The following is a 26,341-nucleotide window of genomic DNA, read 5'->3' as shown; positions in this document are numbered from 1 at the left end:
ATTTCTGTTCTATGATAGAGCTCAATGAATCCGATGGAAAACATGAATATGAGAAAAAAAACGTCCTTTACGATGCGTTTATTAACAAAATATGGTGGCTTTTTAAAAATATTGTTTCTAAAATTCTATGTGATAACAAGCCTTATTTTTAAAATAAGTCTTAGGTGTTAGCACCAAAAATCAATGTATTTTTCATTAAAACTTTGTATTTTTAATTAATGTATTATTTTATTTTTGCTTTGCTAATGTTTATCTTTAGAATTAAAGACCTTTTTTAAGCAGATTGAAAGCTCACGTGTCTCAGAAAGCCAGACAAGCATGGTACTTCTTTAAAGAAAAGGAGTTGCTTTGTCTCTCCTAGACTGTTTTTTAAGATAATAATTCCTACTACTCCTTTAAAAGTTAAAGATAACAACAACAACTATGTTTTCCTTCCCTATATAAAGACCTACATTTGACAGCAAATTAATTATAAAAACTGTACGGGAGATCCATGGCAGAACGAGAAAGAAACAACTTTAAAACATCTGCTTTGTTATCTCAATATAGACCCTCTCCCATGAAAATCGTGTTTGGTGTTTTAACAGGTTCTTCCGGCATTTTCCTCCTGATAGAGGACATGTATAAAGAAAATTATCCTTAAAATCGCATTGTATTGTATTTCTTCATACCCTGCTTCACTCCATTTTAATGCATCTGCTTGCAGACAAATAAATCCACGCAAGACTCTGTTTTCCTCATTCAAGCTGACATCTGCTTCAAAACTGTATGGCTGGATGGCACCCATGACCAAATGAAATGTTCTGCAGTTACAAAGTTTGCCTGCAACATTTATGAGTCCTTGCCCTGAAATAACCCACATTACTAATGAGACACCAGAGAGCAAACAGTGTAAAAACCTATGTCTTTTCCTTTGTTTCGTTGGATAAATCCAATGAAAAAGCATATTTTCATTTGAATAAACCCCTTCAGTTTGGTTTATGTGGAAGGGCATTTGTTTTGTGACCTGAAAGGCAGAAACTGTGATGGTAACAGGTTTTAAAAGGGCGCACAGTCAACTCAAGCAGACATGCTGGCTGCTCCCTTTACCAGCCCTGAAGCTCATCCTGCTCCATTACTGTGAGCCAGCATCCATCCAGGCATACATGAAAGTAGAACCTAAATTCCATGTTTTAGACTGAAACGTATCACAGGATCATTTCAAATCTGGTCCCACACCTGTTCTAAATTAGGGTGAGGAGAATCACAAGTGAATGTGGACACATTACATGTAATATGGACAATCTTAAAGAAAAAAAAAACAGAAAGAGAAAGCAAAGGCAGTTTGGGAATGAATAAGAAACAAAATACTGCTTTTGTAACTTCTAAGAGTACATGCACTTGTTCCATAGATCTTTGAACAGGTGGGACCAAAAGAACTTTGATCAAAGCCACAATGCAACATGGTTTTACAAAACCAAACGCATCTGGGCACAGAACTGCACCATCTTTGTCTCCTTGGAAGAAACCCTTTCTCTCCACATTGGCCCTACTTTGAATTATGGGATCCATATTGGATAGGCATGTCTGATTAATTCAATGCTACAATTTTATAATCCTTTATATATAAAATAGGATTTTGACATAAGTGATGCATTATACCATAGACAGTACTTCTCTTTCTCAGATTTGGTCAAAAACCTATTTTCATAATGTTTTTACGCAACCTAAAAAAGTGTATTTTCACACTTTTGGTGATGGTGAAAAGTATGTACTTGTTAAAGGGAGGCATGCGAGAAAATGCAGAAGACAAAGTAACTCTGAAATGCATTCATAAATGCATATCATTATTATCTTTCCATCCAGCGTCTTAAAGAAAAAAAAACGTGAAGGATTCTGCTAACTGGTGCAGTCAAAAGAAGCCAAGTTACATCCACCCTTTGCTACTGTAAGGCCGTAAACGCTGACAGGACATCTTGCTGCTGCATCTTAAAGCAGCATGATTTACTGCAGTCAGTGATCAAGCTTTTATCATGAATCCTGTAAATTTCCTTGGAGGCAAAGCACAAATCTGCACCAACATTTAATAATGAGCTCTGTTTGGAATTTACGACTGTGTTGAGAAACTGTTCTTGTAAAAAAATATATATACATATATGAGCTAAGATTTGTCCCCTGATCAACAATTTAATGATTACGCTAGAAAACCAGGGTTGATTCTTTATTTAGAATTAACTTCAGAAAAAGTGAAAATGGTTAAATAATTAAAACTGCAAAGGTGATAAACTTAGAATAAAATACTGAAGATTGTTCATAACCACAAATCACAAAGTGTGGCTTTTATTTCATTTTTTGCGACAAAAAGGATTTTAAACTACGTGATGAAAATACTACAATGGTGTTATCCCAAAGGAGAAATAGAAATTGATCACAGAAAATGGAAAACAAACTATCAAAAGGGAAAACTGAGGAATGCACAAACTCCTAGAAACTCCTTTCAAATGTTATATTCTTTGTTCAGCTATCCTAGTCAGGCAATCCTTTGCATTGGATCCTGGTTAATGAGGATATTTGTTTTCTTGGACATATGAAAAATATCTGTTTAACCCACTTTTGGGATAAATAAGTGTATCAAAAGAAAAAACTTTAAAGACACAACACAATGTCTGTTCAGCTATTGCAAGCTAACATCCATTCATTAGCAGAATTCTTTTATTGCCAATTTTAGTCATATTCAACTTACCTTCTTAATTTTTATTTCTCACCTTTTTTGTATGTTAAACAAATGTATCTAATTTAATTGAAATGCATCTATTATGGTGCTAATACAACTGATCTGTGTTGTTAATAGTATTGATATAAAGACTTACAACTGTGTGCAAATCCATGAAGTTGTGTTACTTTTTTCATTTATGTTCCATTAGCTACAACATTTTTGTTAACTTTCTTATTGATAATAACACAAAAATTGTAAATTGTCTTTCAAAATTAAAATGTTGGAAAGGAAAAATTTTAAACAGTTTCAAAATAGCTTATCTTATAAACATGTACTTAAGCAAGAAGTTCTTATTACATGGATTTTATTTCATACAAACTGTGGTTTACAAAATTATGTTTTAAAGTTTATTTTCCTAAACAGTGTAAAATGTTATGAAGCTGAAGCTTAAAAACTATGCAATATGTTTATAGTGAAAATGTAATAATATAAGTTGTATTAATTAATTGCAATTGGTAGTTTCCCTATAGTTTGATTGTTCTGAAATAATGAAATAATAATGGATTGGATTCATCTGCGCTTTTCCAGACATTCAAAGCGCTTACAATGTATATCCATTATTCATTCACTCCTCATTCATACCTGGTGATGGTAAACTACTGTGGTAGCCACAGCTGCCCTGGGGCAGACTGACAGAGGCGTGGCTGCCCCTCTGACCATCACCGGGACATTCATAGGCATTCACTCACACCAGTGGAGCAATTCTGAAGGCAGGGAGGGTGAAGTGTCTTGCCCAAGGACACAATGACCGCCGACCCTTTGTTTTTTTGCCCAAATGTTTTCTAATGAGGGAAATGTTTTCTAAATTATAGAATGGCTCAAGAAAAACACCAGTCAATACAGCATCTATGAACCCAAACTTTTAGGGACAGTGTGTTTCAAAACTGGTCCAAATCTGGAAAGTCAGAAAGAAATAATAATGTAAAATGTCTCAGCATTAGAAATAACCCTTTAGCAAATTAGCCCAAATATAAATCATTTGTGTGTGATTTACTGTTGCTCTCAAAATTGCTAAATCTGTTTTTGGTCAGAGAGTAAACTGGTGTACATCCCAGCTGTCACTGGAATTGGCCAAGCCTCCCCAAGCAATTCATAGCTGCAGACGTCAACGCATGCAACTGGTGTGTTGTCATTCAGACTGCTGGTGAAGGATTCCTTGGTCTATCTCAAGGAGGTGTTAAATATCCTTGCAGGACCCCTGACAGTTGGTCAGCAAAGCATTTTAGTAATTTGCTCAGTAAACTATGGGGTACACCCTGGATCATAGGTGGGCACTTCCAGGCCTCGAGGGCCGGTGTGTCTCCATGATTTCCAGATATTCTTGCCCTACTCATGGCTAATTACCTGGTTCAGGTTTGTCCAGCAAATCAGAACATGCCAGACCAGGGTATGTTGGAAAATATGAAGGAATGTGGCCCTCAGTGCCCACCTCTCCCCTGGATAGTTTCCCAGTCCATTGCTGGGCCACACACAGGCAAACACACTCCCATACTCCTAAGGGAAAATTTGGAAAAATCAATCAACCTACTAAGCACGTTTTTGGACTGTGGATGGAAGCCGGAGTGCTTCCATCTAAACACGCACTAGGAGAACATCTAAACTAGAAACTTCCTCTGTGTTTATACGAGCATCACTCCTCTGCTGCTCCTTCGTCAATCCAAGAAGGATGTGCAGCCCCACAAAATGAAGGGTGGGAAATTGGAGATGATGGGTTCTATGGCTTGTTATCAAATAATAACAGCACTGGCCAATTACAGTGTATAAAACATATCAAATTATGGTTTAGATGATCACATTATGGCAGAACTCACAGTGCTTTGGGAGTTCAGGTAGAGGAAATGTAAAGCATCACATGAAATCCTGTTATATGAGGGGAAAATAGAAGTTAGTTACATTCAACTGAAAAAAAACTCAGGATATCTATTAAATATTTCTTCAGGTATTTAAATAATAGTATTCTATCTTCTAATGCTGACAATATGAAGTGTTGCTAAGAGAAAGCTTGGCTTTAAAACTATATTACATTTTGAGGGTTTTGAAGGCAAAGATTATTGGACCGCAAATGAAAAATTGAGTTGAATTTTCATTATTGCAGACTAAAGGAGAGCTCCTCCCAAAAGGGAAAAGGAAACTGGAAAACAAACAAAATCAAAAAGTGTTTAACAGAGAACTTTTTTGCACTGCAGCTTTTAAAATGAGCAGAAATATTGTGTTAAAGTCAATTCATTAAATGTTGCGATCTAATAAATTAGTAAAATGACATATATGATGATCTAAAAATAGAAAAAATAAGGAAAACACTAAAAATGTTACTGTCTTCCACTGAGTAGATATTGTTCAGAGCTAAATGGACAGATAAAGTGTTACTTATTTAGAAGTTTTATTCTGGCATAGGGGAGAATACACAAAAACAAAGAACCCCTGTTTTTTGCTTATTATGTATTTTGATTATTTACTACTAGTAGAAATTTTTTTCTAAATGTATGACATTATTTGTTTTAATCTTAATGATGTTGATCAGTAAAAATCCTGTTTACCAGATTGATACAAAGATGGATTTAAATTTAATCTAAAAACTATTTTAAACTTTTGCAATCCAGTTTTCTGTTTAAATGAGAATTAGTCAATAAAACAGAGATGTTTACCTAATGGCTTTATTTATTTTTTAATTTACTGCCGCATTATCCTGCCCTGAGCTGTTTGAGTATATTTTGGGATTCTTTATTATATAGCCTGTACAATCTAAATCAATTTCCAGCTTCTGTTCTAATGGAGTTTATAAATCCTGAAGAAAATGATGGAATCACCACTCATATAGAAAATTGCTATAAATCTGTAATTAGTAAAGCAAGAATTTATGAAGCCCACAACAAATAAGCTATTTGTTGACCACCTTCAGAAGTCTAAATATGCAAAGAAGAGCCCTTTGAAGAAGAGATATTGAAGACTTGAATGACTGCTTACAGCTGGTTGGTCAACATATACCATCACCTTAACAAGAGAGCTGTCATCTGAATGACCTAACACAATTATAAAACTCTCCCAAGAGACAACTGAGTGCAGCAAAATGGATGTCAATTGTTCCTGGTCAGCATGAGTCCAAAATCTGAAGCAAAGCTGCACTTAGAATTTACAAAATACACAACAAGAACTAAAAGAATCAGGAAAAACTATCAAATTCAAATCTATTTATTGTTGTATTTTCATTCATTTGATTTGGAAGTTTTATTTCTAACTGCATTGCATTATGTCAACACTATTTCCTCACAAAAAACAGAACACTTGAAAGATTTTTGTGATCTCAAATAAGGAGGAGCTCGCTGCTTTACAGTTTTGTCAGAGAGGAACAGCCCAGGCTCAAGAGTAATGTTTGAAAGGACAGCTCTCTCATGAGCATAGCAGCCTGATTTGACACATAAGTAATTCATGACCCTCAGCAAGGACACGGGATCACACACTGGCAGGAAGACACAGAAACACACCTCTGTAAGATATGTGCAAAGGGGAGAATCAGTGACCTCGGATATACAGAGCTGTTTTGTGTGGCTCCTTGATCTTATAAGATAAACCATATTAGTGCTATGGAGTTTTGGAAAAGTGTAAACTAAAAACACTGGTTACCAGAAGGTAGACAAAAATCTAAAAGGGATTCATACATTTTTGTGAAAATGAAATTCCAAGAAAGTTATTTGTTATTCCTGAAAAAAAAGAAGCAAGTTAATGTATAACTTTGAGCATTATTGTTACAACACTTTTATATGGGTCCAAATCCTTTTGCTCCTTACTCTTGACAATAGAAAAACTTGATTTAAGACTTGAAAATAATTGCACTGTCATTTTTGGTACTGTTTTGAGAATGTTTTAAATTTTATAATGTTTTATGAGGTTTTATTAATTTAGGCCAACTTGTACCAGTTTTTTCACATTTTCTTCTAAAATGACTAGTTTCTACTCATTGCACTATAATACTATCACTATAATCAGAATGAACTACATTTAGGTGCATAAAACGCAAAATAATACAAATCATTTTCTTAAAACTGGTTAAAAAAACGTATTATTGGGCTGTATAACATTCAGTTTTAAGTAATTCTATCGGACAGGATTTTCCTCTTTTGAAAGCTTGTGTAAAACATCTTGCTTTTAGATTTTGATATCTTATCAGATTTCTTCTTAAGTATAAATTGCTAGATTTGCTACCTTTTGGAGATGTTTTTCTCTTAAGATTGGTGTTCTTTTCCTATTTTTTGGGCTACCTCTAGTGTATAAGCCGTCACGCACTCTTCGCGTCCGATCCATCTAACAATTAACCAGACCTGGGCGTGGGGGCACCGATCAGCTCCCAAAGGGCAACGCAAAATGCTGTCCATGACAACACAGGCCTGATCGAGCCCCTCCCCCTGACAGCTGGCTCATTGTGTGGCGTGGCTCTGAAGCGGCCTTGTTCCCCCTTTGCTTGGACAGTTCAATAACTAATCTCGGTGCAGCCAAGAGAATGCAGCTTTTTAAACGAGGGGGGCAGCTCTGATGGAAAGTCATAATCTGTGTGTCAGTGTGGTGCACGTTAACTGGTGGACCACCTCGTCAGTTCAAATGAGGTAGAAAACTAGTTTTGCAGTGGTTGCAGGGGTGATATCACAAATCTGACATACTTCCTTTCATTTTTTTTCCACAATTGTGTTACCATTAACAGTTTACTCCTATTTTAACAGCTAAAGACTTCAAGAAGATTACTAAATGTGTTTTCTTTGTTAGGAATGAAGTAGTTACTTTAATATCTAACTGCACTTGCAGAATACTTAGTTTGACAGTTTCAATGTTTTTGTCGCCTTCATTCTCCTTTGCAGCATTTTTTTAGGTGTTTATTCAAATGTATGTTTATAATATCAATATTAGAAAAGCATCCCACACTGTTCACATTTGTCTACCTAAACTCATAGGAATCATTCGTAAGTTCAAATCAGGCAGGTCATTTAAAAGGCAATCACTCCCGCTTTTGATCCCACGTGAAAGATGACACAATCACCACTTTGCTGACCAGCAGCCAACGGTCACTCACAGTGGCACAGAGTGTGAACTCACAGAGTAGACATGGGGGTTGTTCTGATGTGACCGCACACGGGACACGCGAGCCGGCCCCTCCCTCTGTCACACGCAGGATAATGACCAGCCGGCTCGTGCTCTTCACAGAGGGCCTCAAGAACCATATGTGTTCACCACTTTCTGCTTGGACACACACAAACAATTGAATATGTCCAGAGCGCTTGAGGCGCAGACCCTGAGGAAGGGCAGATGGTGTCCGGGATTGAAGACCGCACCCACATTACCATGAGAAAAGAGGGTGACAGAAAAGGAGGGGGACAGGTACCCTCTCGTTTTAGTTTTCTTCCATAGAGACTACAAAGGAGGGGTGACTCATTAAACCGGAGAGTCTGTTGCACTGATTTGAAAAGCAATTAGGAGCATGCTCCACACTCAGACTACCAGAGATAATAAAACACCCGTTGAAACATTTTTTTCCCTTTTTCCAAATGTTACTTTGTTATTTATTTTTATTATATTGTCTTCCAAAAAGTTTTATATTAGCATAATGTTAAGGGTTAGGGGAAAAATATATCAAACTTTCTGCATTATTAATATTACATGTATAAGTCACTGATAGTCGTTATTATTGTATTATTGTTTTAAGAATTGATGCAATGATTTGAATTTCTGTTTTTGTGGAGTTTTGTGGGGTTTTGTGATAGCCATCAGAACCAGGCCTACAGTACAGAGAGATAACACTGATGTTACAGCTGCATTCAAGCATTTATTGAATATTACTGGAGGATTTTACTCTGGATAAGAATTTACTTATGAACTTGAAATGTTCGATTGACCACATGCACATAAGCAGTTTTCCCTCTGGAGGGCATGCAAACATTGTGCTGGTGCCTGTCACAATTACAGTAACTCAACATATACATCCAAAGTTAAGTGATATTTTATTTTACAAATCAAAATCGAGTCTGTTTACTTACAACGATGAAAGGGAAAACTAATATAGCCTTAAAAAACGCGTAAAAATTAAATTCTGAAAGAACATCCAGTGTTAAACGCAGGATAAAACTGTTTAGAAAAATGGTAAAAAAAAAAGATTTGATCGCCCCCTTGTGGCCATTCAGAAAACAGATGTAAAAGGTCACTGAAGCAACATCAAGGTGTCCATGATGGCAGTCATATCTCACACTAACACCCAAATAGACTTAAATACCAGAAATACTTCATAATTGTGTTGGAAATATGAAGTATGTAGAAGAAAACAACCCTAAAGCTTATGTGTACAACTGTAGTTGTACACTTTCATTTGACCTACAACAATAAAAATACATAACATGTAGAGTACAAAAAAACATGCTACTGCAAGAAAGAATAGTTTATTGTAGTCATTGATTTTTTTTCTTTCATTTACCTGTTACTGTACCTTCCATATATTTTGCCAATTTGTTTTTAAAAAAATAACTATTTTGATTTTACCCTCAACGTAATAAAGGCTGTAAGACAGAAAATCACATGGCTTGATCTATAAACAGTTGAGAGTGATGATTTTCAATCAAAATACAGGGAGAGCTTTGTGTAGCAAATGCAAAAAAAAGGGTTTGGAAGAAAAAAAAACAAGTTATTCAAAGCAAATATTTAATGTTTTCATTTGCTACTTAGAAAGTTGTGCTTGTGTTAGCATGAATATCACTTCATGCGTGGTAAAATGAAAAATTAATTGTGGTCATTTAATTTAGAAATAGCTGTTACATCAGCTAAATGTCAAATTTGAGACACTTTTTAAAAATGTGTTAAAATGTCTTTTGGCTTCAAACTAAGCATTTCAGGCTGCTAACTGTAATGAATTTGCTTGAAAGTGTTGAAATTTGCTGCCGTAAAAGAAAGCTGTTATAAATCAAGAAATAGCCCTTTACAAAAAGAAAACAAATGTAATATAAAATGATGAGAAAGTTCATAACTCCTAAATTCACTTTATTTTCCCAAGTTAGATAGTTACAAATATTACAGGAAACTATTGTACTTTCACAGCTTTGTATCAGACAGCATCTCACAACTGTTTGGCCAATTTCTTATAAGCAGCGATCATGCATTAATGTAAAAGGTTACATCAATCTGAAATTCTGCTAAGAATCTTCCTTTCAAGAAAATCCAAAGTAAAGTTGTGAGCAGGTTACTGAGGAGGCCACTTGTGGATCTGTTCCATGACTTAGAATTAAGCAAAGGTTATTCATTTGACTGCTGCTGCAAAAGATTAAACAAATCTAAACACACACTGTTGAGGTGTTTGACAGTCAGTATTATTTTATACTCTCGTTCAATTACAGATCTGAAATTAAATCTATTACTATTAGAAATTTTGCTTTTTCCAAACTTTTAAGCACTTTATCACATTATTTCACTTAAAGGACGGACAGACAGACAGACAGAAGATAATTAATGGTATTGCTATAATTTTTTTCTCTTGACAATAAGATTTATTTTATGCTTTAAAAAGTGCTACTAATATACTGAAGATGAGAGATTACTGTTAAAATGATGGATGAAGGATGAGGTGGTGGGAGGGTGGTCAGGGCCGCAGAATTGCTCAATGTGGACCTACTTTGTGTTGTTGGGCATCTGTGCCTTTATAGTCCCGTTTTTAGACCAAAACAATGGCCAAGTTTGTTCATTAAAATGTGTTTGCTGACTGTCATTAAAAGTTCCACTCGCTCGCGGCCTCTTCTGGGATTAGGGGTCTGAATCTAATGGCAAAGAGTTCCCACTACCTTGCGCGAGCTCACAGATCTCCGCCCCGGTCACGTTAAGCTTACAACTCGAAGCCCGGATGCGCCGCCATGCCGACTCTCGTCAGCGAATGCTGTCATTTATTCACCAAACTGTCCGCCTGGAGTTGACCGAACAAGTCGACAAGGCAGTGGGGGAAACAAGAGAGACCTAGTGGGGTACAGGCCGTGCTTTGCGTGTAAACCGTGAGCGCCGTTGGGCTCGGAGACACTGGGGTGCTAGCTAGGCTAACGTTAGCTTGAGTGGAAGCAGAGCGGGGTGGAGACGGCCCGGCCGGAGGCGGGGAGAGCACCACCGCGGGGTGACACTGGGATCCTGACGGTGACCACACTGTTCGGCGGCCATCTGGGACATAGTATCACTTTCCCGTACCGGACTTGGGATTTGTTTGTTTATTTTTGTTCTGGATTCACCCGTCAGCGCATGAAGGTGGGTACTTGGTCGTTTATTTATCACCACTGTTGCTCCAGAGCTAAACGTTTAGGCGACGTTTTCAGAGCTCTGGCCCACGATGGAGGAGCTAAGGGCTAGCATGCTAACCCAAACTACTGTTCCAGACTCTGACTCAGAAACTTCTCAGGTCAGCAACCTCCGAGTGGACACGCTTCAGATGTCAGCCTGTCAGGAGGGCAATGCTAACGAAAAATCTGCCGCGGACCGTAGGACCTTTAAAATTAATATAATAAAATGCAACACTCAGCTAAAAACAAAGTAATTTATTTACTATTAAGAAAATTATATGTTTTATATATTCAATATGCCCGGATTCTCCTTTATGATTTTATTTGCTGTTCGTTTTGTCCATCTTATTACTTTCCTGACTTAATTATGGAGGCCAGAATCTGCACACTGACTCCCCAGATGACTTTTAATGCATGCAACCATAAAGAACAGATTGAAGTTTCCTTAAAACAATGTCGATGAATCTCAAATCAATTCTTTTTTTTTTTATCAATCATAGATAATGCAGTTTGCATGATTTTAAAATAAGGCTAAAACCGAAAACACTGAAAATCCAAATATTTTGTTTGGATTTTTTTGCAAATGACATCATCATGACAATATCCTACAGTTTTATAAAACCACTTTCTGAGAACTTCAAACTTTAGTTTTGGTAACATCCAAATCTATTTTTTTAATGTAAAGCTGATAATGAATTATGAAGTTGCAGAAATGTTTATCCAGGAAGTTGTAGATATACAAATATAGGATTGTCATCTTTTTTTTTTTTTTTTTTAAAAGTTAACTCTTCAATTGAAAACAACAACAAAAGCATTAACCTTTCTTTTAGGCTCTAAACAGTAGGAATAGTGGAAGAACAAACATGTTTCTTCTACACAGGCACAAAAACAATAGCAACAACAATAGCAACGTCACATCTTAAAGGTGTATTTTTGGTTTTGGAGAATATGATGACCTTCTGTCCCTTCTCTGTTAGTTTAAGTTTGAATGTAGTTTTGTTAGGAAGTGCATGAGGAATATTTGTGCCTTCTAATCAGGTGGCACAAATGCTATAAACCTTATGTATCTCTGATAAGGTAGAGCAGCAGAGACGGGTGGAACCTCCCTCTATATGCTACCATGAACCAAGCAGGAACAGTGTGGTTAAAAAAGAAAGATGTTTTGTCTGTACTAGCATTTTTGACCAAAGCATGTTGCAGATGACATCCCAAATTATGATTTTACTTATTTAAAGTCTATTTTAAAAAGTGTTCTCAGTGGTCTTTTAATTAAAATTTTGTCGTTTTTAGTCCAAAAAAAAACAACCTATATCATTATCTAGGATGAATAAATTTGTTGCTTGTCGTTGTAGGTTTCACATCACAGCTTCAAGCTTTTTCCAATGGCATTTTTCATCTGCCCCTGATTTGGAACAACTGGAATAAAGGAACACTCAGAAACAAAATTTTTAGCTATATTGTCTTTATACTTGTCCTCCATTGTTAGAAAAACGCCACAAAAACTTTCATCAGATTAGGTATTTAAAGTTTTTGTTGGCAAAAACATCAATTATCATTGTCTTTTTTTTTTGCATTCTTTGTAATGCAATTAAACAAAAATCTACCTATCGGTTGTTTTGGCACTTTTTTGGAACTTAATTTAATGTTTACGGTGTTTTATTCAAGGGATTATAAGAGATCAGATGGTCCTTTAACAGCTGTATTCTTCCTTGTTTTCAGACAAAGGACAAACAAGTTTCAATGAACAGTTCTGGAAACTAACAGAGATGTCTGTCGAGGAGGACGCCATAAAAACTGGCAGTTTAGAGGCCAGGTCAACGCCATCTCTGCAGCTCTCAGACTGTACTGGAGGTTACAGCAGTGTGTCCGTGATGATGGAGGAAAATGCAGCCACGCATGACTTTGCAGCTGCCTGTCCTGTCCCGGGCACTGCAGCCTCACCAAAGCACACGAGCACAGACAGCGCGGGACAAAAAGCCAGAGGGAGCGAGAACAGCATCAATCGCAGGAACAGCTTCCCTCACTCCAAACAACAGCAACAGCAAACGAAATTAACCAAGCGGCGCTACACAGCCAGTTCTAACTTCAAACATCCCACATCGAGCAAGAGGAGACGAAGAGCCATCTCCGAGAGTGACTCTGTCCTGCCCACCAACTTTCTCTTGGGTGGCAACATTTTTGACCCGCTTAATCTGAACAGCCTCCTGGATGAGGAGGTCAACAGGGCACTTAACGCAGAGACACCAAAATCCTCTCCACTTCCTGCAAAGAGTCGAGATCCAGTGGAGATCCTCATTCCGAGAGATATAACTGATCCTCTGAACCTGAACAGCGGGATAGCAGACAACTGCTTTTTGGTGTCCCCCTACAAGAGCGGAGGAAGAAGAAGGCATCGCAACAGACATCATGGTGGGGGTGGTGGAGGAGGCGGAGTTGGTAGTGGGATTCCAATAACGCAGGCGAACCACTCCGAATCGACAAAAAGTGAGGTCAAAATGAGCTCCTCCACACAACTTTTAGGTACGCAAGGCTCTTGTTCGGTTCTCGATTCTTCTAAAGAGTCCATGAGTTTCTCTAGTGTCACGGCAGATTCCCACGAGAGCACAGCTGAGAACGCAGCAAGCGGCAAAGATGAGACGCTGTTTGTACCTGTCGAAGAATATACCTGCCCCCTGTCGGGGGGGCCAAGCCACCACGCCGGAAGACGCAGACGAAGGCGCAACTCAGGCAAAATTGATCCTCCTGTCACCCATTCTACTCCCAGCGGTAAATTAGCACCAAATGACAAAAGTTGTGGTACAGGCGGAGCACAAAATTATTTTCACACACCAAAAATTGGTCCCAAAACTGGAGGGGGGTCACGTTCGTACCAGCAACCTCACAGTCAGGCAAAAGGACACCAAAAGAAGTTCCAGTATGGAAACTACAATAAATATTATGGTTATCGCAACCCGGGCAACAGTGAAGACCCGCGTGTTCGTGTATTGCGTCCGGAGTGGTTTGAAGGTAAAGATGTGCTGGACTTGGGGTGCAATTCAGGTCACTTAACACTCTACATTGCCAAAATGCTGCGGCCTGCACGCATATTGGGGCTCGATATAGATGGTGGGTTGATCCATGCAGCTCGTAAAAACATTAGGCATTATCTGTCTGAGCTGCAAACCCAGGAGGCCAGACAAGCTGCTAAACAGGAAGAAAGAAATGACAAGGATGTCAGCACGGGGACAGACGAGAAGCACAGGGACACCGAGCGCAGAGAGGAGCACTGCAAAGCAGAGAGAGGACAAAGAGGCACTGCGGAGGCTGAGAGTGACAATGGCTTCTGTCACACAGATGATGTAGGGACTCCAAGGCAAGATGACAAAACAGGAGAGACAGGACAAGGAGACTGTGAAAAGCAAAGCGCTGATCAGTCAGTGAGCTGCTCCTTTCCCGTGTCTCTACGGATCTCCAGAGGACCCATCGCTGCACCTCCTTTGACCGAAACACCCACCCCTCAGCCCGGGCAATTTCCTGCCAATGTCTCCTTTATCAAGGTACGTTGATGTTGGGCAATTCCATTTTAATCTTCGTAGTTTTCACGTGTTTCTAATGTCTTAGCTATGTCAAAAAATCACAGAAATGTATTATTCTGCTTCCAGACTTCAAAAGAGAATTTGCACATTCTTCTTGTCTACATGTCAGTGTATATAATGAGGATCTTTGTTTGTATGAATGTCCTCCATTGTCTTCATAGCTGTTGGAATCTTGGCTTTTTTTTTTTTTGTTCGTGTTAATCAACTAACAGGAGCATGCTAAGTCAATTAGCAAGTCAGCACATATGTGGCTAATCTAATCTAGTTGTTATGGAAACATTAGTAGTAAAAAATAACGACTCATCTATTTGTACGGACAGTATTTTAGTTTCCTTAGAAGACAGCAGAAGTCAATACTTAATGAATATTTAACAGCATAAAATGCTGCTTCCACCAAAGTGCTGAGACCAGAGACTGGAGAGTCGGGCCTTCTTGTTCTCACCTGAGATCATTGTGAGGCTGCAGAGTGCCACAGTCTCTGCCATCTTGGATGCAGTGTTTAAGCTGCTGCTCACATCAGTCTTTTAACTCCTTTTACTACAAGTCAGATGCTCATGCAAGTACTTGAACTGCTGTTTTGTGGTAATCCGAGAGAGCATTTTGCTCCACCGTTTAAAGAAAAAGAGCATGCAGAAATAACACAGACACTGCAGTAAAGGCATGCACCATTATAACTAGACAACTCAGTCCCTCCTGCAGTCAGTCTGAAGTTACGTTCACACCACCCTCGCCGAGGCGCGTTCAAGCTTCCAATGAAGAGTCTATGTCAGGGGTGTCAAACTCATTTTCACTGAGGGCCACATCAGCATGGCGGCTGTCCTCAAAGCACCAGATATAACTTATACATGTAACTAAATGTAATGAAAAATAAATGTAACTACTCCTTAATGTTAAATAACTCATTATTTATTTATTTATTTAAACTTTTTAAATTGACAATAACAGTTTCATAGAAAACATATGTTTGTTTGTTATTCTGGCATAAATCCTTTTAAATTTGATTCTGACAGGTTAGGTTATATGAACAGTGTTTAAGTCCTAATGTATAGTTGGTCAATCAGATATTTTAAGTCCAATTCCCCCTAGATATGAATAAATACACACCAATTTGTATTTTTTATTCTAAGAAATTAAAAACTTTTATGCTCTCGCGGGCCACATAAAATGATATGGCGGGCCACATTTGGCCCCCGGACCTTGAGTTTGACACATGTGGTCTTTGTAAACACGCGTAAACGCTTGTTTCAGGCTTCCGGGTTCAAAACTCTTGCAGTCTCACATAACTGCACAAGTTTCTACAACCACTTTAAGGCTTCATGTACATAAGGTGTGGTATGGAGAGAAATTAGACTCAGTCGGATTTTTGCGTGCGTAATTCTTGATTTGTGCATAAATTAGGATTTGTGTATGCATATTCTTGCTTTGTGCGTGCGTAAATTAGGATTTGTGCACAAATTTGGATTTGTGCGTGATTTGTTACTCACATAATACGTTTTGTGTATAAGTTAAAAAAATATAAAATGAAAAAAATACAAAATGCAATTTACGTATGCACAAATTAAGATTACAACAGCTTGAAACTACTTACACACACACATCTTTAAAAAACACGCACGAATCCCTTGTTACGCACACACGAAGCCAAAGTTACGCACGGATCTACCGTGAGACTGTTTTGACGTCTCACAAATCCGTCCGTAAGTGCTGCGTTTAAATACCAGTGGAATGCTCGGTCATTAGAATTTTCCTATCAGCCTTCCCTTCTAAACGTATCCAGACAATGACTCGATCAATACATGAAGACAGTAGATGTTAGTGTTGAACATAGAGGCTACTTACTTCGGGGCGCTGACCACCGAGATGGGCCGCCGTTCTTCCCGTGACTCTCTCAGTTTGACTGCCTTTGATTTTTCCGGAAGAAAATAAACAGTGCCCCCTACTGGTCGTTCCTGTTACGCATTTTGTATCAATTCGGAGTCTCGGAGAATAATATACTTTTAATATATATATTAGCCTTTAAAAGTGAACGTCATATTCTCAGGTAATAATTTTTATTTTCCTTTAAAGTTTTTTTAAGCCCTGCTACACCCACTGAAGGAAATACGTGAAGAAGGGAAGGCTGATAGGAAAATTCTAATGACCGAGCATTCCACTGGTATTTAAACGCAGCACTTACGGACGAATTTGTGAGACGTCAAAACAGTCTCACGGTAGATCCGTGCGTAACTTTGGCTTTGTGTGTGCGTAACAAGGGATTCGTGCGTGTTTTTTAAAGATGTGTTTGTGTGTAAGTAGTTCCGAGCTGTTGTAATCTTAATTTGTGCATACGTAAATTGCATTTTGTATTTTTTTCATTTTACATTTTTTTAACTTATACACAAAACGTATTATGTGAGTAACAAATCACGCACAAATCCAAATTTATGCACAAATCCTAATTTACGCACAAATCAAGAATTACGCACGCACAAATCCGACTGAGTCTAATTTCTCTCCATAGTGTGGCCATTAAACACGAGTTGAAGGTTAAACCACGTTTAACTTTGACCAATCAAAGTGGATGGTGTCCCTTTTCATTCACGGAAGTGCCAACCGTTTAAAAATGATCATGGTGGAGAAATTCGGTTTGTGCCCCACCAGAATTTTATGACAGCATGTTTTTCATATATTGGAATAGAGCTGTGGAAAAAAAACGCCTGGAGCAATATTCGTGAGATTTGCACCTCTTTAAAATCTGACACCAAGCCTCGTCCATCTGTAGGTGGTGGCAGAAATGTGCTTGTAAAAAGTAGCAAAAGAACAAGAAGATGCTCTTCCATGTTTGTCCAGCGTGAAGACCATAGGGTAAACGTGTGTTCAAGAATGTGCGTCATGCCTGGAATGTGGTGTCCATTAAATTCTAATGACTATTTTGGTACAGGATTTTGGAAACATTTTGGGACAGCGTTGATGCTAATCAAACACAATTGTTCTCTCTGAGGTACCAAATGCAACTAATTTGTCGTCATTGATCAGAATGGGGTTTCCTCAAGTTTTGATATTATGTATTTAAAAGAAGAGTTGTGTGTTAACAGAGGTTTCTAACAATATTCTTGGGACACTAAATTTGTGTCATCAATTGAAGTTTAAAGTAAAATTCCTTAAACACAGAGGGCTGAAAAGTAAGCTCCATTTTTGTCTGATTTTGGAAGAATTAAAAAGCCAGGAATGGGATTAGATGTAGTGCTTCAAATAAGGTTACTTATGTAAAGTATGCGTTGCATGAAAATAGTCCGACCCCAATACAGAGCCCTGCAGAACACTTTTAATGCAAGTTGTGCTAGTCTAATTTCTCATTTAGTCAGACTATGTCCTCATTCTTTGCACGGCCAGACTACTTTTTATTTTTTCCTGTCAATTTAACACATCCTCTTAGCATAAAACATTCTACATGAGGCTTTAATATTATTCGTTATTCATGAACGTGAAATCGTATCCTAATGTGTATTAATGTGCATCAAGGATCTTCACTGTACCAAATGTGAGTTCTCACACGTGTGGGTTACAGGTGTCAATGACACTGGTGTTATTGTCATTATCATGGTGATAATCTGAAAACAGGCGCTCATTTTCTTCAAGTTGTGTGGATTTGAACCTTTCTCAGCCCACTAGCTTGGAGATGTATTGTAGTTTTTCTAAAGTGTTTTTATCGTTTCATCAGTATGTTGATCTGGAGCTGCATCAGTTTTGTGGAGCAACTAATGGAATTGGCTGGTTGAAGACAGCTGCGTGTTTGTGAATGAAATCAATCATTTCCTCCTCAGCTTTTATGGAAGAGATAATGGGAGCACAGCAAAAAGCTCCTCCTGTAAATCACTAAAATGCCTGCCACCATTTAGTGTACACAAAAGAACTCAGTTCAAGGGTTGAAAAAGCAGGATGATCATTGTTTGTGCGACAAAAGAGTCCATTGAGTGCAAAAAAAAAAAGCCAACCAAAATGCCTGATATAGAATTAGTTATATTTCCAAAAATATATTTCAATGCTGAAAAACTGATGTTGCTGTTGATTGATTGAATCTGCTGACCCTGATCAAAGAAGCACATACAGTTTTCAACTATTTGCCAGCTGACCAAAAATAAAAGCAAACCATTTCTCAGCAAGTAAAGTGAAAACAAACTGATCTGCAGCTGCTTGGACTGAATTGTCCCCTTAATTTGAGCTGTAAAATGTGGATTGTATTTATGCAAACACATCAAGGGAGATGCCACAGGGGTCATTATCTGGTTTTGTCCCAGAAACATTATGTATTGCACTTGCAAGGCCTTTAATGTTTTATTTCACTGTTATTGTTTAAAGGTCAGCTAATAGTGAACTAAAAAGAAAAGTGATGTGAATGTTCCAGAACTGTAAATTCAGGCACAATATCTCCTGATTCTGCAAACTCATTTTACAAAGCAAAAAGCTGACACTAACCCGTCTATAATTGAAGTCAAGTTACTTGTATTCCTGAAATGAACGATCAATTAAAACTCAATTAAAACATGATAAAGTCTTTACTATGCCACAACTACAGCCCTCGTCTGAACTGTCTTTTCTTTGAATCCCCCTCTTCTCTCTTTTAGGCCAATTATGTTTTGGAGAATGAAAATCTGCTGTTAACCCAACGGCCAGAGTACGACGTGATCCTGTGTCTCAGCGTCACCAAATGGGTTCACCTAAACTGGGGAGACAGTGGCCTCAAACAGCTCTTCAAGAGGGTTTATAAACATCTCCGTCCTGGAGGCCTCTTCATCCTGGAGCCGCAACCCTGGGAGTCCTACGTGAGGAGGAAGAAGCTGACTGTAAGAAGCTGAGCCATGATACACGCCATGCAAAACCTTTTGTAGCTGAATAAGAAGTATCTAGATTTTAAACTGTTATTTTCTTATTCTCTTGACAGGACAACATCAACAGGAATTTTCACAGCATTCGGCTCAAACCTGATCAGTTTGCATCATATCTAACAAGTGAGGTGGGATTCACAAGCTTTGAGTCCCTTAAAGCTCCCAAGTGCTCAGCAAGAGGTAACAGTCTACACCGAGCTCCTCTACAGGTCTTCTGCACAGTTCTTTCTTAAAAACTCCTTTCTTTCTTTTTTAATCACAGGTTTCCAGAGGCCAATCTATGTTTTTCAAAAGTGACTTTCCCAATCAAACACCATTGACTGAGTAGCAGAAGTCGCCACCGTCTACTCATGTCAGCTAGCAGGACTGGACTACAAAGGAATCCTCCGGAACAGTTGACTCTGAAAGTCAAACAGGAAAAGAAGCCTGGACCAAAAGTTTAAAAATGGCATCCATTGGAATTATTTGGGACTAAACACAAAAGAAATGTCAAGGGCACCCAAGTTAAGACTCTGCAAACTAATATGACACAAACAAAACAAAACAAAAAAGATTGTGCTGACTGGTTCATTTCTTTTAACTGTCCCCATGGTAACGATGCACAAGACCGATTCATAATTGTTAGCAGAGTTTGACTGTCTTTGGTTGTTTCTCATCTCATCCATCCCACTGTTGTGAGCCCCAACAGGTTACAATATTCTTCGACTCCCAAAATGGTCTATTCGTCAAGTCTGTTTTCCAGAATAGACCTGTGCTCTCTGCATTTCACAACAAACTTCCTTAAAAAAAAGGTTTTAAGAACCCAAGTGCAAATAATGTGCTTTATTCTGAGTACACAAGTGTGAGGCCTATCAGTGACCACGGATGGAGCAGAATTCATAGTCACAGTTCGTTTTTTTTATTTACATCCCGATTTAGGCTTTGAACCCTGTGGCATAGAGCACATTCGTTCAACTTTCTTCTTATTTTTAAAACCATCCATCATCAGCCTTAACATCTGTAATTCATCCGTCTTTTTCCAATTGTTCCCAGTGTCTTGTTTGTTTCCAATTCTTTCGTTATCACTGAAAAAGCGATCAGAAGTTGAAGTTTTGTACGTTTTAGAGCTGTCAACACATACATTGGCATTAAAAATAAGATCAATGAAAAGTTCCGAAGTTGCACAAAGATCTTAAGAATTTAGTTGCTTATCAAAAGTAAGCCAGTGTGTTCACATTCGGTTTGGAAGGAGTTCATGTTGAATATCAGCTTAGTCCTGAGCAAGATTTTTTTTTTTTGAGTCATTAACTCAAATTCAATGACAGATGGAGAAAAATGTTGAGAACAGAGTAGTTTTCCTGAAATCTGCAATTTTTTCCATTCATCATACTCCCAGATTATCAAAAAACAAGCAGTTTCTTCACGAAGTTCTTTAGTTTATAAAATACATTTTTTTAATTTTCCTCAAATCACATTTGATTTGTGGTGGTTTGGCTCAAAAATAACCATTTTAAAGGTATCCTCAGATGTAAGAGCATCGTCAGGGCTGTAAAACATCCGTGTTCTAAACTTTTTATCACTGAAAGAGAAATTTAGACTCCATCAAAGACTTTGGATGGATTTTCTATCTTTAATTGCGCTAAATTGAGCAATGTGCTGAAATTACTCTCAAATCCGAATGTTTTTTTTAAGACTTGAACATGAACATGTTTGTATTGAGGTATTCTACAGATGTTTTGCTTTCTTACAAGATTTTGCCAACAGTATGTCTGAATCCTCTCTGTGAGGTCTGTGGAGGTACGATCTGTCTGTCTTTGTAATATCTGCATTTTTCATTAGTAGTCAGGACAGAGAATTTCTGTTTTTGTTTGTTTGTTTGTGGGGCTGGTTCATTCAGAATATCTCACCTGAGCAAGAATAAGGTGGAAAAAGTAGATTAACTGTTTTTCTGTAAAGATTAATTTGTAAATAAGTTACCAATTTTTTTTTTCCTGTTAATAACTGCTATTTTTTACTTTTTAATGCTTTTTTTATGTTGATTAGTAAGACCCTCACTGTTCTTGTTCTTTAACAGACTGCTGTTCTGCTCTGTAACAACAAATGAATGTGGACTTTCTCCTGTTTTTGCTTTGTTCTGTCTTGCCTGGCACATTGTAAGATTAGTGCTTTATTTTGTTTTTTCCTTGTTTTTTCCCCCTTTTTTATAAATAGATTGAAAGGAGAATTGTTGTCAGTGCACTCTCATTTCCCTTTAATCATTTTGAGATTCTTGAACTTTTGTATCTCACTCTATAACAAAGTGCTAAAATGAAGCTTTTGTTTGATTGACAAAGCTCCAGATTAGAGTTTGTGCAAAGCTAAGACATTCAATCACAGCCTTTGTAGTTGCAATATTACTGAACATCTTTCATGTCATCTGCAAGAGACAAATCTCCTTTATGCTTCCCCAAAAAGCTGTAAAATATATTGGCATATTAGCAGTGACTAAATGTTAGCTCACACTCATAAAAACAAAGCTTTTTAAATCATAGTTTTTAACTCCTCTTGAGGATCTTTGCATATTTTAAGAACAAGATGATCAAATATGTTTAAAAATTTCTACTTTTTCAATAGGCGGATGTTAATGCTAGCTAAAAATGTCTTTAAAAGATCAGTACCCAAAGAAATTACACAATTATATTGCACCTTTGCACAGATAATTTGTGTGTTGTGTCTACTTGTTAGAAAAATTAAGAATTGAAAATATTAAAGAGGATAAGTTGTAGTGAGGCGGCATGCACATTTTTTGTTATTTTCTATAAACCTGTTCCAAGTACTGATAAGTATTTCCTATCCATTCATTTCTGACTTGTTCATGAAATAAACGTGTCTTGAAGCGTAGATAATGTAGGAATGTTGTTTTTTTTTGCTAAATACTTTAGTTCAACACAGATAAGCTTTCAATCTGAGTAGATTTTGTATGAGACAAAAAATAATGTCAAGAATAAAGACATTTTGACAAACCACTTGGTGCAGTGGAAGTTTTAACGTTAACAAAAATGAAGCGTTTAGTTTGTCTTGAGGCGCAGAAACGTTACACTCATGTTATGGGAGCAGTATACATAATTCTATTGATTTATTTTGTTTTTTGTGTGTCATCTTTTTCTTTGATTCTTTTGGGAAAACATTCTAATATCACCATTCCTTGCCCCCCTCCCAATTGACATCTATATGTTTTTCTGCGTTTAACTTTTAAATTGTTTCAATTTGGTGATTTGGTCACTTTAGTTTTTGTTCTGACAGAACCTTTATATCTTGAATAACCCTATGACCAAACAAGCTGAAGTTGTGCTTTTATAACTGCACTTTTCTACACACATTGTAGAGACAATTTAGTAACTCCATGTTACAACAAATGTCAACTGAGTACCTGAATACTTAGAAAGAAGAAATAAAGCAGTAAAAGGATGGTTTTTAGTACATTATTTTCAGAAGTGTTTCCAGATTATGCCAAGACTCAAGAGGATTTTAGATCTATAAGGTTTGGTGAGCACATTGGTTACCGTCAGAGGACTCCACGCTTTAACCTCCTTGTGCTTTGAGGCTTCTCAAGAAAGTTTGGCTAGGGGCTCAGGGGCTTCATGTCTTCGGTTAGAAGAACATTTTCATGGTGTCATTTGTTGATATGGTGAAACATGAGAAGGCTGTGTCAGCTTATATCTCTAATCTTCTAATCCTTTATACTAACAATATTTTTTCTTTAACTTCTCTCCTCCCTGTCTTTTTGAAACTGTTTTTGGCAAATTCCAGCCTTGCTTGAGCAGTTCCTTGAATTGGCTTCCTGTCGTGGTAATACAGAGAGTTTATCTGAATTATCTTAAAGTGTATGCAAAAATAGAAATTGAATAAATGTCTAAATACTCATTGACAAACACACAGTGTTTGATAAAAAACATAATTTAGCATAAAAAACCCTGAAAGCAGTTTTCTGTGAAGCTGTTAAATTATTTTGAAGTGAAACCATTGAATAGCTATGATCGGCATGATGGATATGTGAAATACATTGAAAATTAATAAATAAATAAATACAAATGTAAACGCCAAATAACTTAGACTCTTGCTACACATCACTGGTTGTTTGTCTACAACCTAATGGGGACCATAGTAAAGTTTGATCTTCTTGCATGCAGGAAGGTCCAGATGTATTTTAATTTCTTTTTTAAATTTTTTTATGCTTTTCTTTGTTTACCAAAAGAAAAAAACAAACTGCATCCACTGCTACCAAAAACATTCTTCATAAAAAAGCTCACCACTTCATGTATTTTAACAGAAACCAGGATAAAAGTTAAAATGACTCATACTATGGCCGGATTGGCTCATCACAGTGAAGGTTTTCCTAACATCCTGAGTGGGTTGCAACTTTTGGAAAGTCAAACTTAGAAACACATAGAAATCTGATTTTATTTTAAACCACCAATATTATGTTATACATTTCTAGAAAAAATATCTAGCTCCAAAACTAGAAAATGTAGCCTGGACTCTTCAAGCAAAGACACTTTTGTCACAATCTAAACATTACAAATATTGATATTTACCAGGAAACATTGGTTTTATTACTTCCCTGCAGTTCTATTTCCCAGCTTTTAAAGTAATAGCGAAGGGCAGTACCGTAATTGAATGCTGTCAGTTTTGTAAAGACAGATGGGTAAACAGCACCATTGTGGGTGTACCTCTTTATACTTTAGTCACTGACTGTTCTGTCTGACGAGTACAAAGGTTAAACCCAGACAATAATGCAGGCCGCACAGCAGCAGCGCTTGTTGACAAACAGAGTGCAGACATGTGATGCCTGCTGGACGAGGGGATCAGACATCTTCCGCCGACTCAATTAATACAAGATGCTAGCGTAGTAGGAAGTTTTCAAATTGACACTTTTTGCTCCTAGATCTGAAAGCACATCAATCTAATAGCAAATTAGATCAGTAAATGAGAGACAAAGCCAAACATTTGGTTTTATAATGTGATTCCTGCAAACAAAGCAGCAATGAATTATCTTTTCAGTTCAGTGGTGTATTGTGACGTCGTCCGTTGGTTCCAGACAGTGTTGTTCAGACAGACTGAATGGTGTGATGACATAAACAGACAAGAGACCGATGACATTTCATTCACAAAAGCCCAGCTCTGTAACAGCTATCTGGGTCACTTGACCATCATTGTGTCAGTATAGTGCAGAGAAAAAGCATTTCAGAACTCACTTCTGTTGCACGGATGTGTCAGCACTATGTTTTGAATCTTTTTAGAGGGTAAACCATTATTAAGAGCCATCTTTGGGAGGGACACCTTTTGAATAAAAAGCGCAACCAATGAAACATCAGGTAAGTCATTTTCATGTGTTTAATAGCAGCACTGCATTTCAGAGAGTTAACAAAAGTTCCACTCTCACTACAACGTATCCACTTTATGGTTATCTAACGTGCTAAAGTTCACTTCAAATCACTCATGGTCAATCCCATAATTGTAGGAGCGCTAAAGTCAAACTGTAAAAAGATTCATCCAGAAGACCCTCTGCATCGAGCCTGTCGGACCTCAAGGTTCAGCTTCTTGCAGGTCCGGTGTTAGAACCGCATGGCACAGCACCTGAAAACAACAAAGTGTGACACACGTTTATTTCTTAAGCACTAAAAATCTTACATCCGCTGTAGAACAAAGACATTTGTTTTGTTTAAGTGTATGAATTTTGGGAACTAGTCTTTGCAGTTGTACCTGTATCTTCGAGGGCAACCATGATGCCCAATAATGTACTCCTGGGCATAACAGAACCGCCTGCAGAGTCCTCTATACCCACATGTCCAATACTGCATCACCGGGTCTTTTTCTGTTAAAGAACATACCACATTTTTAAGATCAAAAGCAGCTCAGCTAGTGATGATCACTCTCCAGTCATTCAAGCAGGTTCAGTGTAATGTGAGCAATTATACCTATCTGCTGTGATTTTGATGTTATTCTCTAAAACTAGATGCTGTCTGATGCTTACCCTCCCCATCTGCGAACATCAGAAGAAGCACAAGGAGAACCAAGCCCAGTCCCTTCATGTTGGGGTGCCAATAAGCTCTCACACTGTTGCTCACAGGCTGATGCTTCATTTATAAAGCATTTCAAGCATGGGGGAGGAGTCCAACTCCCTCTGTTCAAATGACAGTGACAGAAGATTGCTGAATGAGGAGAGGCAGACTGGAGATCAGGATTGTACCTTGCTTGACTGACTTTTTCTTAAGGTTTTGAGATGGCTTATGAACATTTTATATATGTGGACATTTCCATGAGTAAAAGCCTCATGCAAATATTAGTGTAGTTTTGAAAAGTATCGTACCTACATACGCTGCTGTGGATGGACAGCCAGGATCCCTCAAATTAAGTCTTGTTGAAATTACAGTTGAAGTGCTGTTTGTTTGGACACAGAAAGTGATCCTGAAGTATGTTTTTCAGTGCAGTCCGCTCACCATCCAGTCCCCACATCTGATCACGGCAGTAGTTCCCATGTTATTGCTGATCCTGTGAAACAACAATCCCAACACACAAAACCCTCTGCCTGGTGATGCAGGGAAGGATTGTTAGAAAACAATCCTCTAGGTATGAACAGGTACAGCATACCCCCCTAGTGTTCACATAAAAGTGTTCGTTTGGTGTCATATTTTAAAGACCCACTCCTATCATCTTTTGATCTATTTACAAAGTGTTCCTAGTGGTCTTTTAAATATCATCCTGTTGTTTTTAGGCAAAATCAAAAATATGTTTCGTTTACTTGTTGCGGAGCAGCAGGAGTTCTTCAGAAATTTGCCTCTGACCTATCGGTGGACTTGACTAACGTGACTGATGCGAAGTAAGCCCCGGCCTCAACTTCCC

General features: G+C 37.7%; 2 protein-coding genes across 4 annotated transcripts; one reads left to right on the top strand and one right to left on the bottom strand.

Annotated features, from left to right (window-relative positions):
* Positions 1 to 10,448: 10,448 nt before the first annotated feature.
* Positions 10,449 to 21,683, top strand: mepcea (methylphosphate capping enzyme a). Its single transcript, XM_023962449.2, has 5 exons — positions 10,449 to 11,008; positions 12,760 to 14,576; positions 19,220 to 19,438; positions 19,537 to 19,660; positions 19,743 to 21,683. Exons 2-5 carry the CDS (start codon positions 12,807 to 12,809, stop codon positions 19,775 to 19,777), a joined length of 2,148 nt encoding a protein of 715 aa, XP_023818217.1. The 5' UTR covers positions 10,449 to 11,008; positions 12,760 to 12,806; the 3' UTR covers positions 19,778 to 21,683.
* Positions 21,684 to 24,818: 3,135 nt separating this feature from the next.
* Positions 24,819 to 26,141, bottom strand: defbl2 (defensin, beta-like 2). 3 transcript variants are annotated; one of them, XM_023962098.2, is made up of 4 exons: positions 25,809 to 26,141; positions 25,473 to 25,622; positions 25,202 to 25,313; positions 24,819 to 25,075 (listed from the first exon to the last, which is right to left on the bottom strand). In XM_023962098.2, the coding sequence occupies exons 2-4, from the start codon at positions 25,579 to 25,581 to the stop codon at positions 25,054 to 25,056; spliced, it is 243 nt and encodes an 80-aa protein (XP_023817866.1). In that variant the 5' UTR covers positions 25,582 to 25,622; positions 25,809 to 26,141; the 3' UTR covers positions 24,819 to 25,053.
* Positions 26,142 to 26,341: the final 200 nt, after the last annotated feature.

This window comes from Oryzias latipes, chromosome 14, assembly GCF_053564925.1.
Source record: "Oryzias latipes strain Hd-rR chromosome 14, Olatipes_Hd-rR_3.1".
NCBI classification, from domain to species: domain Eukaryota; kingdom Metazoa; phylum Chordata; class Actinopteri; order Beloniformes; family Adrianichthyidae; genus Oryzias; species Oryzias latipes.
This window is presented reverse-complemented; position numbering and strand designations above follow the sequence as displayed.

What these genes read in the sequence shown, in the direction of transcription:
- mepcea (XM_023962449.2), top strand. Translation starts at nt 12,807, where the DNA reads ATGTCTGTCGAGGAGGACGCCATAAAAACTGGCAGTTTAGAGGCCAGG. An exon ending in TGAGGAGGAAGAAGCTGACT is followed by an intron (nt 19,439 to 19,536) that starts GTAAGAAGCTGA and finishes TTCTCTTGACAG; the next exon opens with GACAACATCAACAGGAATTT. An exon ending in TCCCAAGTGCTCAGCAAGAG is followed by an intron (nt 19,661 to 19,742) that starts GTAACAGTCTAC and finishes TTTTAATCACAG; the next exon opens with GTTTCCAGAGGCCAATCTAT.
- defbl2 (XM_023962098.2), bottom strand. Translation starts at nt 25,581, where the DNA reads ATGAAGCATCAGCCTGTGAGCAACAGTGTGAGAGCTTATTGGCACCCC. An exon ending in GATGTTCGCAGATGGGGAGG is followed by an intron (nt 25,314 to 25,472) that starts GTAAGCATCAGA and finishes GTTCTTTAACAG; the next exon opens with AAAAAGACCCGGTGATGCAG. An exon ending in GGTTGCCCTCGAAGATACAG is followed by an intron (nt 25,076 to 25,201) that starts GTACAACTGCAA and finishes TGTTGTTTTCAG; the next exon opens with GTGCTGTGCCATGCGGTTCT.